At 47.7% G+C, this 14463-nt stretch overlaps 1 protein-coding gene across 2 annotated transcripts in view; it reads right to left on the bottom strand.

The window, feature by feature from the left end:
- Positions 1 to 11178: 11178 nt before the first annotated feature.
- The window catches only part of CDC7 (cell division cycle 7), a 158559-nt gene continuing 155274 nt past the window's right edge, over positions 11179 to 14463 (bottom strand). For both annotated transcript variants that reach the window (XM_030207286.1, XM_030207287.1), the window contains one exon: positions 11179 to 11971. In XM_030207286.1, coding sequence (XP_030063146.1) covers positions 11580 to 11971 — 392 coding nt within the window. In that variant the 3' untranslated portion in view covers positions 11179 to 11579. The remainder of the gene's footprint in view (positions 11972 to 14463) is intronic.

Genomic DNA, 14463 nt, shown 5'->3' with positions numbered 1-14463 from the left:
TGGAAAATAGCCTTTTTGTATTCGTTGATGTATACAGTGTGTTTATCTTTTTGGACCGTTTTTGAAAAAAGAAAAAAAAAACACATCCATGTGAAAAACACACAAAATCAAGCCATTGGGATGTAGGAGGAGGAGCCAGCATTCTTAGTAGACTGGCTACACAGACATCCCAGCAGAGCTGTAGGGCACCCTAGGAGGCACTGCAGTGGACTTCACATAAAAAGTCCCAGGTACACATCTCACCATTGCCCCTTTATTTTGTACGTAAGCCCTCCAAAACTCACTGTAACCAACTGTTTACCACCACAGTAGCCCTTATGGCTGCAGGGGTCACCTATATATGGGTACTGTGGGTTTTTGGTGAGTTTTAGAGGGATCATACTTTCCACAAGGGTAACACTTAGAGTGGAATAGGGGCCTGGCTCCCCCTCACTACAGTACACTGCACCAACCACTAGGCTACTCCAGGGACATGCTTGCTGCTCCGAGATGAATGGCTATAATATCTGAAGCTGTCATAAAGGTTTGTATGTACTGTTTCTTTCTCATCTTTAGGAGGTGGTTGGGGGTCAGTGGTCACTGGAGGAGTAAGAGTGGGTCATGCCTTAATCTCTCTAGTGGTCATTTAGAGCACCTTTTTCTGACTTGGGGCCCAATGCACAGAACTCCAACGCTGTAAAGAACAGCACCCGATCCTTGATCTGGCTATAGAGTAAAGATGTATTATGTAACTATACCGGTTATTAGCAATATTATAGGGGGGGGGGGGGGGATAGCCCAATTGGAGAATGGTTAAATTGTTGCTATCAGCATTTGTTTTAAGTATGTAAAAACCTATATATATATATATAAAAAAAAAAAAGAACAGCACCCGAAAAACACCGGCTCATGAATGAGTTGTAATTACTAACCAACCAACACTCAATATTAACAGAATGCAAATTATAGGCACAGTTAGTTTTGAGCATTGATTGGTAAAAGGGTCCAAGCATTCCTGGTGAATGCCCTGCGCAACTCAAACTCTGTGTTCGTCTGATGACCCAACACCCTCTCCCTCTGTACACCTTGGTAAGTTCTTTTTCTTTACATGGTGCTTAGCCCATCCCAGGATGCCCTGGGCACTGCCCTGTTGAGAAGGGCAGGACCACAGGCAGGAAAGAGGAGTCACTAGATTGAGCCCCTTTCAATTTTGATGGCAATAGACATTTAAAACCTATAACCTTGTAATGCTGTTTGCCACCAAAAGTGAACATGAAGCAAGAGATTACTTTTCCAATTGGCCTAAATCATTTTTAAAGCAATTATAATATGGGTATCATAAAACTTATCTTTATTCAATCTCAATTTTTGACTCGATCCAAACATGCCATTAGTTTGCGGCTGACATGAACGCTCCATACATTTTAATTAAAGATGAAAAAAATAGAGAAATGAGGGGTGAATGTTTATGCATTTAAGTGTATAAGTGTATGGGAGAGTTAATTTTTTTAAATATTTCTAAAGATTAGGATATAGATAGCCATAGTTTTCTTTATAGGTAAGACGATTGTCATGTTTTTTGTTGTGATTATCACTTTATTGGATTGGGAGCACTTGATTGCTCACTGTTGTTCATTTGAACACATGGGAGATCTTCAATGATAGAGAAACCAATCCACCCTCTAGGGATAGCCAAACCTTGTGTGGGCATTCTGCTTGGGTGAGTCTTACCTATGAGAATTTCTCTTTTTCACATAAAGCGAATGATACATACCTGTAGCAGGTGTTCTCCGAGGACAGCAGGCTGATTGTTCTCACGACTGGGTTGACGTCCACGGCAGCCCCCACCAACCGGAACAAAAACTTTGCGGGCGGCCCCGCACGCAGGGCACTGCCCACTGCGCATGCGCGGCCGTCTTCCCGCCCGTGCGCGACCGCTCCCGCTCAGTTGAATGACAAGCAAAGGAATGACGAAAAAAAGCGCAACTCCAAAGGGGAGGAGGGAGGGTAGATGAGAACAATCAGCCTGCTGTCCTCGGAGAACACCTGCTACAGGTATGTATCATTCGCTTTCTCCGAGGACAAGCAGGCTGCTTGTTCTCACGACTGGGGTATCCCTAGCTCTCAGGCTCACTCAAAACAAGAACTCAGGTCAATTGAACCTCGCAACGGCGAGGGTATAACAGAAATTGACCTACGAAGAACAACTAACTGAGAGTGCAGCCTGACCAGAATAAATTTGGGTCCTGGAGGGTGGAGTTGGATTTAAACCCCGAACAGATTCTGCAGCACCGACTGCCCGAACCGACTGTCGCGTCGGGTATCCTGCTGTAGGCAGTAATGAGATGTGAATGTGTGGATAGATGACCATGTCGCAGCTTTGCAGATCTCTTCAATAGTGGCTGACTTCAAGTGGGCCACCGACGCTGCCATGGCTCTAACACTATGAGCCGTGACATGACCCTCAAGAGTCAGCCCAGCCTGGGCGTAAGTGAAGGAAATGCAATCTGCTAGCCAATTGGAGATGGTGCGTTTCCCGACAGCGACCCCCTTCCTATTGGGGTCGAAAGAAATAAACAATTGGGCGGACTGTCTGTGGGGCTGTGTCCGCTCCAGATAGAAGGCCAAAGCTCGCTTGCAGTCCAATGTGTGCAACTGACGTTCAGCAGGGCGGGTATGTGGTCTGGGAAAGAATGTTGGCAAGACAACTGACTGGTTAAGATGGAACTCCGACACCACCTTTGGCAGGAACTTAGGGTGAGTGCGGAGCACTACTCTGTTATGATGAAATTTAGTATACGGAGCATGAGCTACCAGGGCTTGAAGCTCACTGACTCTACGAGCTGAAGTAACTGCCACCACGAAAATTACCTTCCAGGTCAAGTACTTCAGATGGCAGGAGTTCAATGGCTCAAAAGGAGGTTTCATCAGCTGGGTGAGGACGACGTTGAGATCCCATGACACTGCAGGAGGCTTGACAGGGGGCTTTGACAAAAGCAAGCCTCTCATGAATCGAACGACTAAAGGCTCTCCAGAGATGGCTTTACCCTCTACACGATGATGGTAAGCACTAATCGCACTAAGGTGATTCCTTACTGAGTTGGTCTTGAGGCCAGACTCTGATAAGTGCAGAAGGTATTCAAGCAGGTTCTGTGCAGGACAAGAACGAGGTTCTAGGGCCTTGCTCTCACACCAAACGACAAACCTCCTCCACTTGAAAAAGTAACTCTTTTTAGTGGAATCCTTTCTAGAGGCAAGCAAGACACGGGAGACACCCTCAGACAGACCCAACAAAGCAAAGTCTACGCCCTCAACATCCAGGCCGTGAGAGCCAGGGACTGAAGGTTGGGGTGCAGAAGCGCTCCGTCGTTCTGCGAAATGAGAGTCGGAAAACACTCCAATCTTCACGGTTCTTCGGAGGACAACTCCAGAAGAAGAGGGAACCAGATCTGGCGGGGCCAAAAAGGCGCTATCAGAATCATGGTGCCGTGGTCTTGCTTGAGCTTCAGTAAGGTCTTCCCCACCAAAGGTATGGGAGGATAAGCATACAGGAGGCCGGTCCCCCAATGGAGGAGAAAGGCATCCGACGCTAGTCTGCCGTGTGCCTGTAGTCTGGAACAGAACAGAGGCAGCTTGTGGTTGGTCTGAGAGGCGAAAAGGTCCACCGAAGGAGTGCCCCACTCTCGGAAGATCTTGCGTACCACTCTGGAATGGAGCGACCACTCGTGCGGTTGCATGACTCTGCTCAGTCTGTCGGCCAGACTGTTGTTTACACCTGCCAGGTATGTGGCTTGAAGAAGCATGCCAAACTGGCGGGCCCAACACCACATCCCGACGGCTTCCTGACACAGGGGGCGAGATCCGGTGCCCCCTTGCTTGTTGATGTAATACATTGCAACCTGATTGTCTGTCCGAATTTGGATAATTTGATAGGACAGCCGATCTCTGAAGGCCTTCAGTGCGTTCCAGACCGCTCGGAGCTCCAGGAGGTTGATCTGAAGATCTTGTTCCTGGAGGGACCACAACCCCTGGGTGTGAAGCCCATCGACATGAGCCCCCACCCCAGTCGAGATGCATCCGTCGTCAGCACTTTCGTGGGCTGCGGAATTTGGAATGGACGTTCCAGGGTCAAATTGGTCCGAAGTGTCCACCAGTGCAGCGAATTGCGGCAAATGAGGGACAGGCGGATGACATCTTTTAGATTCCCGGTGGCCTGGCACCACTGGGAAGCTAGGGTCCATTGAGCAGATCTCATGTGAAGACGAGCCATGGGAGTCACATGAACTGTAGAGGCCATATGACCTAGGAGTCTCAACATCTGCCGAGCTGTGACCTGCTGAGACGCTCTGGTCTGGGAAGCGAGGGACAGGAGGTTGTGGGCCCTCGCTTCGGGAAGAAAGGCCTGAGCCGTCTGTGAGTTCAGCAGAGCTCCTATGAATTCCAGAGATTGGACTGGCTGGAGATGGGACTTTGGGTAATTTATCACAAACCCCAGCAGCTCCAGGAGGTGAATAGTGCACTGCATGGACCGGAGAGCTCCTGCCTCCGAGGTGTTCTTGACCAGCCAATCGTCGAGATATGGGAACATGTGCACTCCCAGCTTGCGTAGATACGCCGCGACCACCACGAGGCACTTCGTGAACACCCGTGGGGCAGAGGCGAGCCCAAAGGGCAGCACACAATACTGAAAGTGCCGTGTCCCCAGGCGGAATCTGAGATACTGTCTGTGAGCTGGCAGTATCGGGATGTGAGTGTATGCGTCCTTTAAATCCAGGGAACATAGCCAATCGTTTTTCTGAATCATTGGTAGAAGGGTGCCCAAGGAAAGCATCCTGAACTTCTCTTTGACCAGGTATTTGTTCAGGCCTCTCAGGTCTAGGATGGGGCGCATCCCCCCTGTTTTCTTTTCCACAAGGAAGTACCTGGAATAGAATCCCTGCCCTTCCTGCCCGGGTGGCACGGGCTCGACCGCATTGGCGCCGAGAAGGGCGGAGAGTTCCTCTGCAAGTACCTGCTTGTGATGGGAGCTGAAGGATTGGGCTCCCGGAGGACAATTTGGTGGAGGGGAGGCCAAATTCAGGGCGTATCCGCACCGCACTATTTGGAGAACCCACTGGTCGGAGGTTATGAGAGGCCACCTTTGGTGAAAAAGTTTTTACCTCCCCCCGACTGGCAGATCGTCCGGTACGGACACTTTGATGGCGGCTATGTTCCCATGGATCCAGTCAAAAACCCGTCCCCGATTTTTGCTGTGGAGGCGCCGGGGGCTGCTTAGGCGCACGCTGTTGACGGGAACGAGCTCGCTGGGACTGTCCCTGTGCCTGATGAGGCCTTTGGGCCGGCTGGGTGTACCTACGCTTGTTGTAGGCGTAGGGCGCAGCCTGCCTGGCCCGGGAAAAACGTCCACCTGCTGAAGTGGATGCTGAAGGCGCCCGGTGGGAGAGCTTGTCGAGGGCGGTTTCCCGCTGGTGTAGTTGGTCCACCAACTGCTCGACCTTCTCACCAAAAATATTATCCCCCCGGCAAGGGACATCAGCCAGCCGCTGCTGGGTGCGGTTGTCCAGGTCAGAAGCACGCAGCCATGAGAGCCTGCGCATCACTATACCTTGGGCCGCAGCTCGAGATGCCACATCACAGGTGTCATAGATACCCCTGGACAGGAACTTTCTGCACGCCTTCAGCTGCCTGACCACCTCCTGAAAAGGCCTGGACTGCTCCGGGGGGAGCTTGTCGACCAGGTCCGCCAGTTGCTTCACGTTATTCCGCATATGTATGCTCGTGTAGAGCTGGTAGGATTGGATGCGGGTCACGAGCATTGAAGATTGGTAGGCCTTCCTCCCAAACGAGTCTAGAGTGCGAGACTCCTGCCCCGGGGGCGCCGAGGCGGTATCCCTCGAACTCCGTGCCCTCTTGAGAGCAGAGTCCACGACCACTGAGTCATGAGGCAATTGAGGCCGCATTAACTCTGGGTCTGAGTGGATCCTGTATTGGGACTCTGCTTTCTTGGGGATGGTGGGGTTAGATAAAGGTCTCAACCAGTTCCGAAGCAGTGTCTCTTTGAGGACATTGTGCAATGGTACCGTGGAGGACTCTCTAGGTGGTGATGGATAGTCGAGGACCTCGAGCATCTCGGCCCTCGGCTCATCCACAGAGACCACGGGGAAGGGAATGCAGATAGACATATCCCTGACGAAGGAGGCAAAGGAGAGGCTCTCAGGTGGCGAGAGCTTCCTCTCCGGTGAAGGAGTGGGGTTGGAGGGAAGGCCCACAGACTCCTCTGAGGAGAAATATCTGGGGTCCTCCTCCTCCCCCCACGAGGCCTCTTCCTCGGTGTCGGACATGAGCTTTTGTAGCTCAGACCTCAACCGGGCCCGGCTCGACTTCGAGTCCTCGGTGGCGTTGTCGAGCGGTGGACTCCCGCGCCGGCGGGGATGAAGCTCCCTCTATCGACGTGGACTCCACCTGCGTGGCGGTCGGGACCGGCACTGGAAGCGGCGTCGGCGGCCTCGGCACCGGGCTAGAGCATGCCGCCGCGGCGCAAGCACCCCCAGCGCCGGCACAGTCTGGCGCATCAGCCCTTCCAGGATCCCCGGAAGGATGGCTCGGAGGCACTCGTCAAGGCCCGCTGTCGGGAAAGGCGAGGGGGCCGATAGAGGTGCCGGTATCTGCTCGGGTCCAGGAGACGGCACCGAAGTGCTGGTACCCTGACGTAGCGATACCTCTACCACCGAGGGGGAACGCTCCTCTCTGCGCTGCCGCTTCCTCGGCGTCGAGTCATCTCTGGAGCCGGTAGCCACATGCGCCGTGGGCGACCAATGACGGTGCTTTTTAGCCTTCTTCCGGTGCCCGTCATCGGCGCTACCGAAGAGGAGGAGGTAGATCCCCCTCGGCCTCGAGTCCGACAGGGTTCGGTCCCGAGGGCCCTGGGTAGAGGGAGTGACAAGGGCCGATTGCCCACGCGGCCGCTCACCCCTGCCATCTCCGGAAGACCGGCGGGCCAACGGGACCTGTGCTCCTGGGGTCGGTGTCGTCGGTGCCGATTTCGTGGACATCGGTACCGGTACCGAAGATCCGGCCGTCGACACCGATGCCGTCGAAGTCGAGGGGCTGGCGCAAGTTCCGAAAAGATGGTCCCGAAGAACTTGCCTCGCCACCTGTGTCTGTTTCCGTAAACCGAGACACAAGGTGTACGTCTTGGTATTGTGCTCCGGCCCGAGGCACTGGAGGCACCAAGCGTGTCGGTCTGTGAGATATGCCGGCCGCACCGACCACACTTCTTAAATCCACTCGGGACCTTCGAGGACATCGACGGAAAAATCATGAAGTCAAAGTCGTCGATGGTGGCGGTAAAAATCACACCTCGAAAAATAAATCGATCGCGCGGCCACAAGGCCGCAACAAGGCGCCCCCGCTAAAAGTACGAGGGGAAAAACAAAGTTTTCTTTTTTTTAAAAAACAGAACAAAAGAAAACAATCAAAGAAAAACAACGAAGAAAAAACTCGTGACTAAGGCGCGGTCCGGTTTCCGGGGCTGACAGAGAGAGAGACGAACACGGCTCTCTCCAGCGCGGAAAAGAAAAGACTGAGCGGGAACGGTCGCGCACGGGCGGAAAGACGGCCGCGCATGCGCGGTGGGCGTGCCCTGCGTGCGGGACCGCCCGCAAAGTTTTTGTTCCGGTTGGTGGGGGCTGCCGTGGACGTCAACCCAGTCGTGAGAACAAGCAGCCTGCTTGTCCTCGGAGAAATATTTTAATACATATATGTTTTGGTTTATAAGAGATTATATAAACTATAACCTTCTTAATCTTTAAGATAGTTCTAAAAAAACAAACAAACCTGGTTTGTTATATTATTAATAATGATTAAGCCACAAAAAAGTGCCCTAAATGACCAGATGACTGGAAGAATGATACCTCTAACTCCCCCAGTGGTCAATGACCCACTTTCACCCCCCAAAGATGTGAATGAAGCAGTACATACCAGCCTCTATGACAGCTTCAGACATTATGGCCAGTCCTATTAGTGAAGCATACAGGTCCCTGGAGTAGCCTAGTGGTCGATGCAGTTCACTGGGGAGAAGGGGACCCAGGCCCACAATTCACTGTTACACTTGTGAGCCTCCCCAAACCCACCAAAAACCTACTGTACCCACAATATAGGTGACACCTGCAGCCAAAAGGGCTATTGCAGTGGTGTATAGTTGTTACAGTAAGTTTTCAGTAGGGTTTGGAGGGCTCACCATACAATATAAAGAGGTAACAGATATATGCCTGGGGCCTTTTATGTGAATTCCACTGCAATGCCACCAAGGGTGCCCCATTGCTCTGCTGGGATGTGTGTGTGTGTGTGGCTAGTCCTTTAATACTGGCCCCTTCTACATCCCAATGTCTAGATTTTTAGTGTTTTTCATTGGACTTCTAGGGAATGGCCATTTTTGAAAACAAACATAGTAACATAGTAGATGACGGCAGAAAAAGACCTGCATGGTCCACCAGTCTGCCCAACAAGATAAACTCATATGTGCTACTTTTTGTGTATACCTTACCTTGATTTGTACCTGTCCTTTTCAGCGCACAGACTGTGTAAGTCTGCCCAGCACTATCCCCGCCTCCCAACCACCAGCCCCGCCTCCCACCACCGGCTCTGGCACAGACCGTATAAGTCTGCCCAGCACTGTCCCCACCTCCGGCTGTGCCACCCAATCTCGGCTAAGCTCCTTAGGATCTATTCCTTCTGAACAGGATTCCTTTATGTTTATTCCAAGCGTGCTTGAATTCTGTTACCATTTTCATTTCCACCACCTCCCGCGGGAGGGCATTCCAAGCATCCACTACTCTCTCCGTGAAAAAATACTTCCTGACATTTTTCTTGAGTCTGCCCCCCTTCAATCTTATTTCATGTCCTCTCGTTCTACCTCCTTCGCATCTCCGGAAAAGGTTCGTTTGCGGATTAATACTTTTCAAATATTTGAACGTCTGTATCATATCACCCCTGTTTCTCCTTTCTTCCAGAGTATACATGTTCAGGTCATCAAGCCTCTCCTCATACGTCTTGTAACGCAAATCCCTTACCATTCTCGTAGCTTTTCTTTGCACCGCTTCAATTCTTTTTACATCCTTCGCAAGGTACGGCCTCCAAAACTGAACACAATACTCCAGGTGGGGCCTCACCAACGACTTATACAGGGGTATCAACACCCCCTTTCTTCTGCTTGTCACACCTCTCTCTATACAGCCTAACAACCTTCTCGCTACGGCCACCGCCTTGTCACACTGTTTCGTTGCCTTCAGATCCTCAGATACTATCACCCCAAGATCCCTCTCCCCGTCCGTTCCTATCAGACTCTCCCCGCCTAACACATACGTCTCCCGAAGATTTCTATTCCCTAAGTGCATCACTTTGCATTTCTTCGCGTTGAATTTTAATTGCCAAACCTTAGACCATTCTTCTAACTTCCTCAGATCCTTTTTCATGTTTTCCACTCCCTCCCGGGTGTCCACTCTATTACAGATCTTAGTATCATCCACAAATAGGCAAACTTTACCTTTAAACCCTTCGGCAATGTCACTCACAAATATATTGAACAGAATCGGTCCCAGCACCGATCCTTGAGGCACACCACTACTCACCTTTCCCTCCGAGCGAATTCCATTCACCACCACCCTCTGGCTTCTGTTCGTCAACCAGTTCCTAATCCAGTTCACCACTTCGGGTCCTATCTTCAGCCCATCCAGTTTATTTAAGAGCCTCCTGTGGGGAACCGTGTCAAAAGCTTTGCTGAAATCTAAGTAGATTACGTCCATAGCTCGTCTCTGATTCAATTATCCTGTCACCCAATCAAAGAATTCAATGAGATTCATTTGGCACGATTTCCCTTTGGTAAAACCATGTTGTCTCGGATCTTGCAACTTATTGGCTTCCAGGAAATTCACTATCCTTTCCTTCAGCATCACTTCCATTACTTTTCCAATAACTGAAGTGAGGCTTACCGGCCTGTAGTTTCCAGCTTCTTCCCTATCACCACTTTTGTGAAGAGGGACCACCTCTGCCATTCTCCAATCCCTCGGAACCTCTCCCGTCTGCAAGGATATATTAAACAAATCTTTAAGAGGACTCGCCAGAACCTCTGAGCTCCCTCAATATCCTGGGGTGGATCCCATCCGGTCCCATGGCTTTGTCCACGTTTAGCTTTTCAAGTTGTTCATACACACTCTCTTCCGTGAACGGTGCTCTATCCACTTCAATCTCATTTGTACTTTTTGCACTCCATCGCGATCCTTCTCCAGGATTTTCTTCTGTGAAAACAGAGCAAAAGTATCTATTTAGCAAATTTGCTTTTTCTTCATCGTTATCCACATAGCAGTTCGCAGTATCTTTTAGTCTCACAATTCGCTTTTTAGTCATTCTTCTTTCACTAATATACCTGAAGAAATTTTTGTCACCCCTTCTTACATTTTTAGCCATTTGTTCTTCCGCTTGCGCTTTCGCCAGACGTATCTCTCTCTTGGCTTCTTTCATTTTCATCTGGTATTCTTCCTCGTGTTCCTTTTCTTGAGTTTTTTTGTATTTCTGGAACGCCAACTCTTTAGGCTTTATTTTCAAACAGACTTTTTCAGGTTCGAAAATGGCCATGATGGTACTTTATTTCTGGACATTTTCAGCAAAACATCCAAAGTCAGATTTAGATGTTTTATCAACACTCCCCCTCCATGTATATGTAAATAGATGAGATAATAAATCTAAATGGGCATGAATTAAGATCTACATCAACTAAGGTTGCAACTTGTGATAAGAAATATATAAAAATATAATACAGGACCTTATTTTTCTCTTTTACAACAGCAAACACACTTGCTGAGAATCATATTTATGAAAAGTGAGTTGCGATCATATTCTATTACAACACACTAATGATTGGAAAGAACATATTTATAATGGTTAAACAGTTACTCTGTTTTATTACAGTAATTTATCAGTGTGTATGTAGATTAAACTCCAATGCTGTTTTAAGCCAATAAGCAGCAACTAGGGTTTTTAAACACAACTTGCAAGAAAGTTCATTTACATGGAGCTTAGTATAAGTAAAATAAAAAAATTATACTGCTATATCCCTGCTTCTAGCAAACTAAGGGGCCCTTTAGTAAAGCTTAGCATGTGCTAATGGAATTAGCACACACTAGAAAGCTAAGAAGCCCATAGCTATAGATTTCTTAGCATGTGCTAATTCTATTAGTGCACACTAAACTTTAGTAAAAGGGCCCTTAAGTTATAATGGTATTTTGAGCAAAACGATGATCTATAATCAGCTACTATCACAATAAAAATAAATTACAAAAAGAGAGACACCCCCTACACTGAAATCATAACCAAGCAATAACCAAATAATCATTAGTATTTTAAAAAGTGACTAAAATTATTTAATAGAAACTTGTATACAACACTAATAAAAGCCTTGATGTGTAATTTGCAACACAGGTAAAATACTTAGAAAAACATAAAATGCATATAGTCAGTTAACACCTTTAAAATAAAAATTACTGTACTCTTTCCCTGGTAAGCTATCTCGAAGACAGACATTTAAAAAAATTATTCTCCTTCCATCATAGCTGCATAGTTTCAAATACTGGATGCAGCAAAGATTCTTCTGCAGTTATTCTTGTTACTGGGTTCAGATCTAAGAGTTTATCAAGTAGATTATAAGCCTCATCAGGGACCCTGTCCCATCCTTTCATGTTAACTGTAAACATTGAGATCTCTGTTTTTGAGTCACTGTGACAATGTTCCAGTGAACAGTTCTGTAAAAGGGACTGTTCTTCATGGGTTTGGGGAATAAGCATATCTTCTTTTTTATTTTCTTCTGACACAGTTAGATGCATGCTGTCCTGTTCTAGTTCATTTGCTGTTGGCTCTGCACAGCTTATGCCTCTCAACCTCTCACAAAGTGTCTTCAAATCCTGTCCTGGAATTTCTTTACTACACAGAATTGACTTTCCTTAAAAAGAAAAGAAAAGCATAAGCATACCTTACAATATTAAGGAGAAATGTTAATATACAACACGCTTAAACACCACACATTTTACAAGATAGCAAATAGAAAATGCTGTTTAACATAAGGCAGAATATCAAAAGTTTAATAATAAAACTGCTTCACAAAGTAAATATTCTTCACACTCTCTACACCCCCCTTTGTGACCACCTCCTTCATTGCCAACACAACTTCATGCTTTCTACTTTGCAGTGATGTGTGCTTCAGTTTCTTTCTTGCGGAAGTCTTGCAAGGCCGCCAGTTGAAGTCTCAGCAGCCATTGTAAAGAAGCGGCGCCAGCGAGTGTTCAGCGGCAATGGGGCAGGAAAAGAATAGGGATCTTTACTGCCATGAAGAGACCACTAGACCACCAGGGTGTACACAGGTACGTGCGGGGAGGACAAAAAACAGTGAATTTTCATTTGTCATTGGGGTGGTTGCCTGCAGAAATGTAGAGGGAGAGATGAAGACAAGCATATGGGTGGTAGGTGGGTGGGTGGATTGAATGAATGAATGGAGCCCTTAGTGGGTGGGAGGGAATTGGAAAAAAGATTGGGAAGACAGAAACCATGACAGGGGGATCTGCCTCATTATTAGTGTTACTGGATGTCTCGGCAGCCTTTGACAACATGGATCATAACATGCTTACATGACTGGGAGAAACAGGTATCAGTGGCACAGTATTTACTTGGTTCAAATCCTATTTGTCAGATAGACAACAATGAGTTCTGTTCAGTTGGGTACTGAACTGTAAGGGGTGCCACAGGGATCCATACTGTCTCCCATTTTATTTAATATCTACCTTAAACCTCTGGCAGAGTTGCTTCGGTCAATGGATACAAAATTCTACATCTATGCTGATGATGTGCAACTACTCATACCCATTGAAGCAAATCTACCCACAGCTTTGAATAAACTGACTGCCTGGCTAACTGCAACTCAGGAATGGGCAAACAGCAACAAACTCTGCCTGAAACAGAGATTCTTTGGGTACCAAACACAAGTGGACAAATACTCAACTTCAAAATACCTTTTGGGAAGTATGAGCTTCCCCCTAACATCACAGGTCAAGAATCTTGGGATACTGTTACACTTACTCACTCTGATCCCGCAAAGTCAAACAACCTTCAAAAATTGTCTCTATCACCTACAGCAGCTACGAAATCTCTCTCCATATATTGAAAAGATGAGTCTGACCACAGTGGACCATGCCATAACAACATCACGACTAGACTACTGTAAAGCCCTGTACACTGGCCAAACCAAAAAGAGTCTGTATCTAATTCAGAATGCTGCAGCATGTCTGATAGAAGGCTACAAGAGGCATGACCACATCACACCCTTCTTGCAAAAACTACACTGTCTACCAGTACCTTACAGGGCTAATTTAAAACTCTGTGCTTGATCTTCGAGGTCCTCAGACAAAATGGGCCAGAGTACTTAAAGAAAAGTTAGCCACACACCTTTGAGACCTTTAAGGTCCTCTCAAGGATCATCACTATCTGTACCCTCCTCAAAAGAAATTGTACGATGTGATACCCGCCAGTAAGCCTTCTCAGGAGTAGCCCCCATGCTCTGGAATTTACTCCCAGAGGGAGTATTCATAATGTTTGGGTATCAGATTGTGTAATGTCTTTTGGAGAGGGTGTGGCTAGTGATAGTCCTAGAGAAGACCTTAGTGTCCTTGGCGGTGTGTAGAGGATCAACCTATTCTTCAGGTACTCCAGGCCAATTCCTTTAAGGGCCTTGAAGATCAAACAGAGTTTTTAAATTTAGCCCTGTATTGTACTGGTAGCCAATGAAGTTTTTGCAAAAATGGTGTGATGTGGTCACGTCGCTTGCAACCTTCTATGAGTCTTGCTGCTGCATTCTGAATCAACTGGAGCTTCTGCAGGCCCTTTGTAGTCAGACCACTGTATAGTACATTGCAGTAATCTAATCTTGATGTTATCATGACATGCACAACTGGGATAAGATTTACCTTCTTGATGTAAGGAGAGAGGCAGCACAGCTGTCACAAATAGTAGAAGCAGCTCTTGATGGTTGCTTTGATGTAGGGAATCAGAGTAAGTGTTGAATCTAAATGTATTCCAAGGTTCCCGACTTGTGATTTGAGGGGGAGCTCGCACTTCCCAAAAGGGATTTTGCTGTCAGGTATGTGTGTTAGGGACCCAGAGAAGCTCAGTTTTACTTGGGTTCAGGCAAAGTTTGTTGAGTTTAGCCCATTCTTGAATTGATGTTAGATAGGTAGTCAGTTTATTCAAGGCTTTAGGTAAGTCAGGTTCAATGGGTATGAGAAGCTGCACATTATCCGCATAGATGTAGAACTGAGTGTCCATTGACTGAATTAGCTCAGCTAGTGGCTTGAGGTAGATATTGAACAGAATAGGTGATAGTATCGATCCTTGTGGTACCCCACAGGCCAATGTCCATGGTGGTGATGAGTTGCTGCCAAACAT

This window comes from Microcaecilia unicolor, chromosome 6 (assembly GCF_901765095.1).
Source record: "Microcaecilia unicolor chromosome 6, aMicUni1.1, whole genome shotgun sequence".
NCBI classification, from domain to species: Eukaryota; Metazoa; Chordata; class Amphibia; order Gymnophiona; family Siphonopidae; genus Microcaecilia; species Microcaecilia unicolor.
The sequence above is the reverse complement of the archived record's forward strand: the minus strand, read 5'-3'. Positions and strand labels throughout refer to the sequence as shown.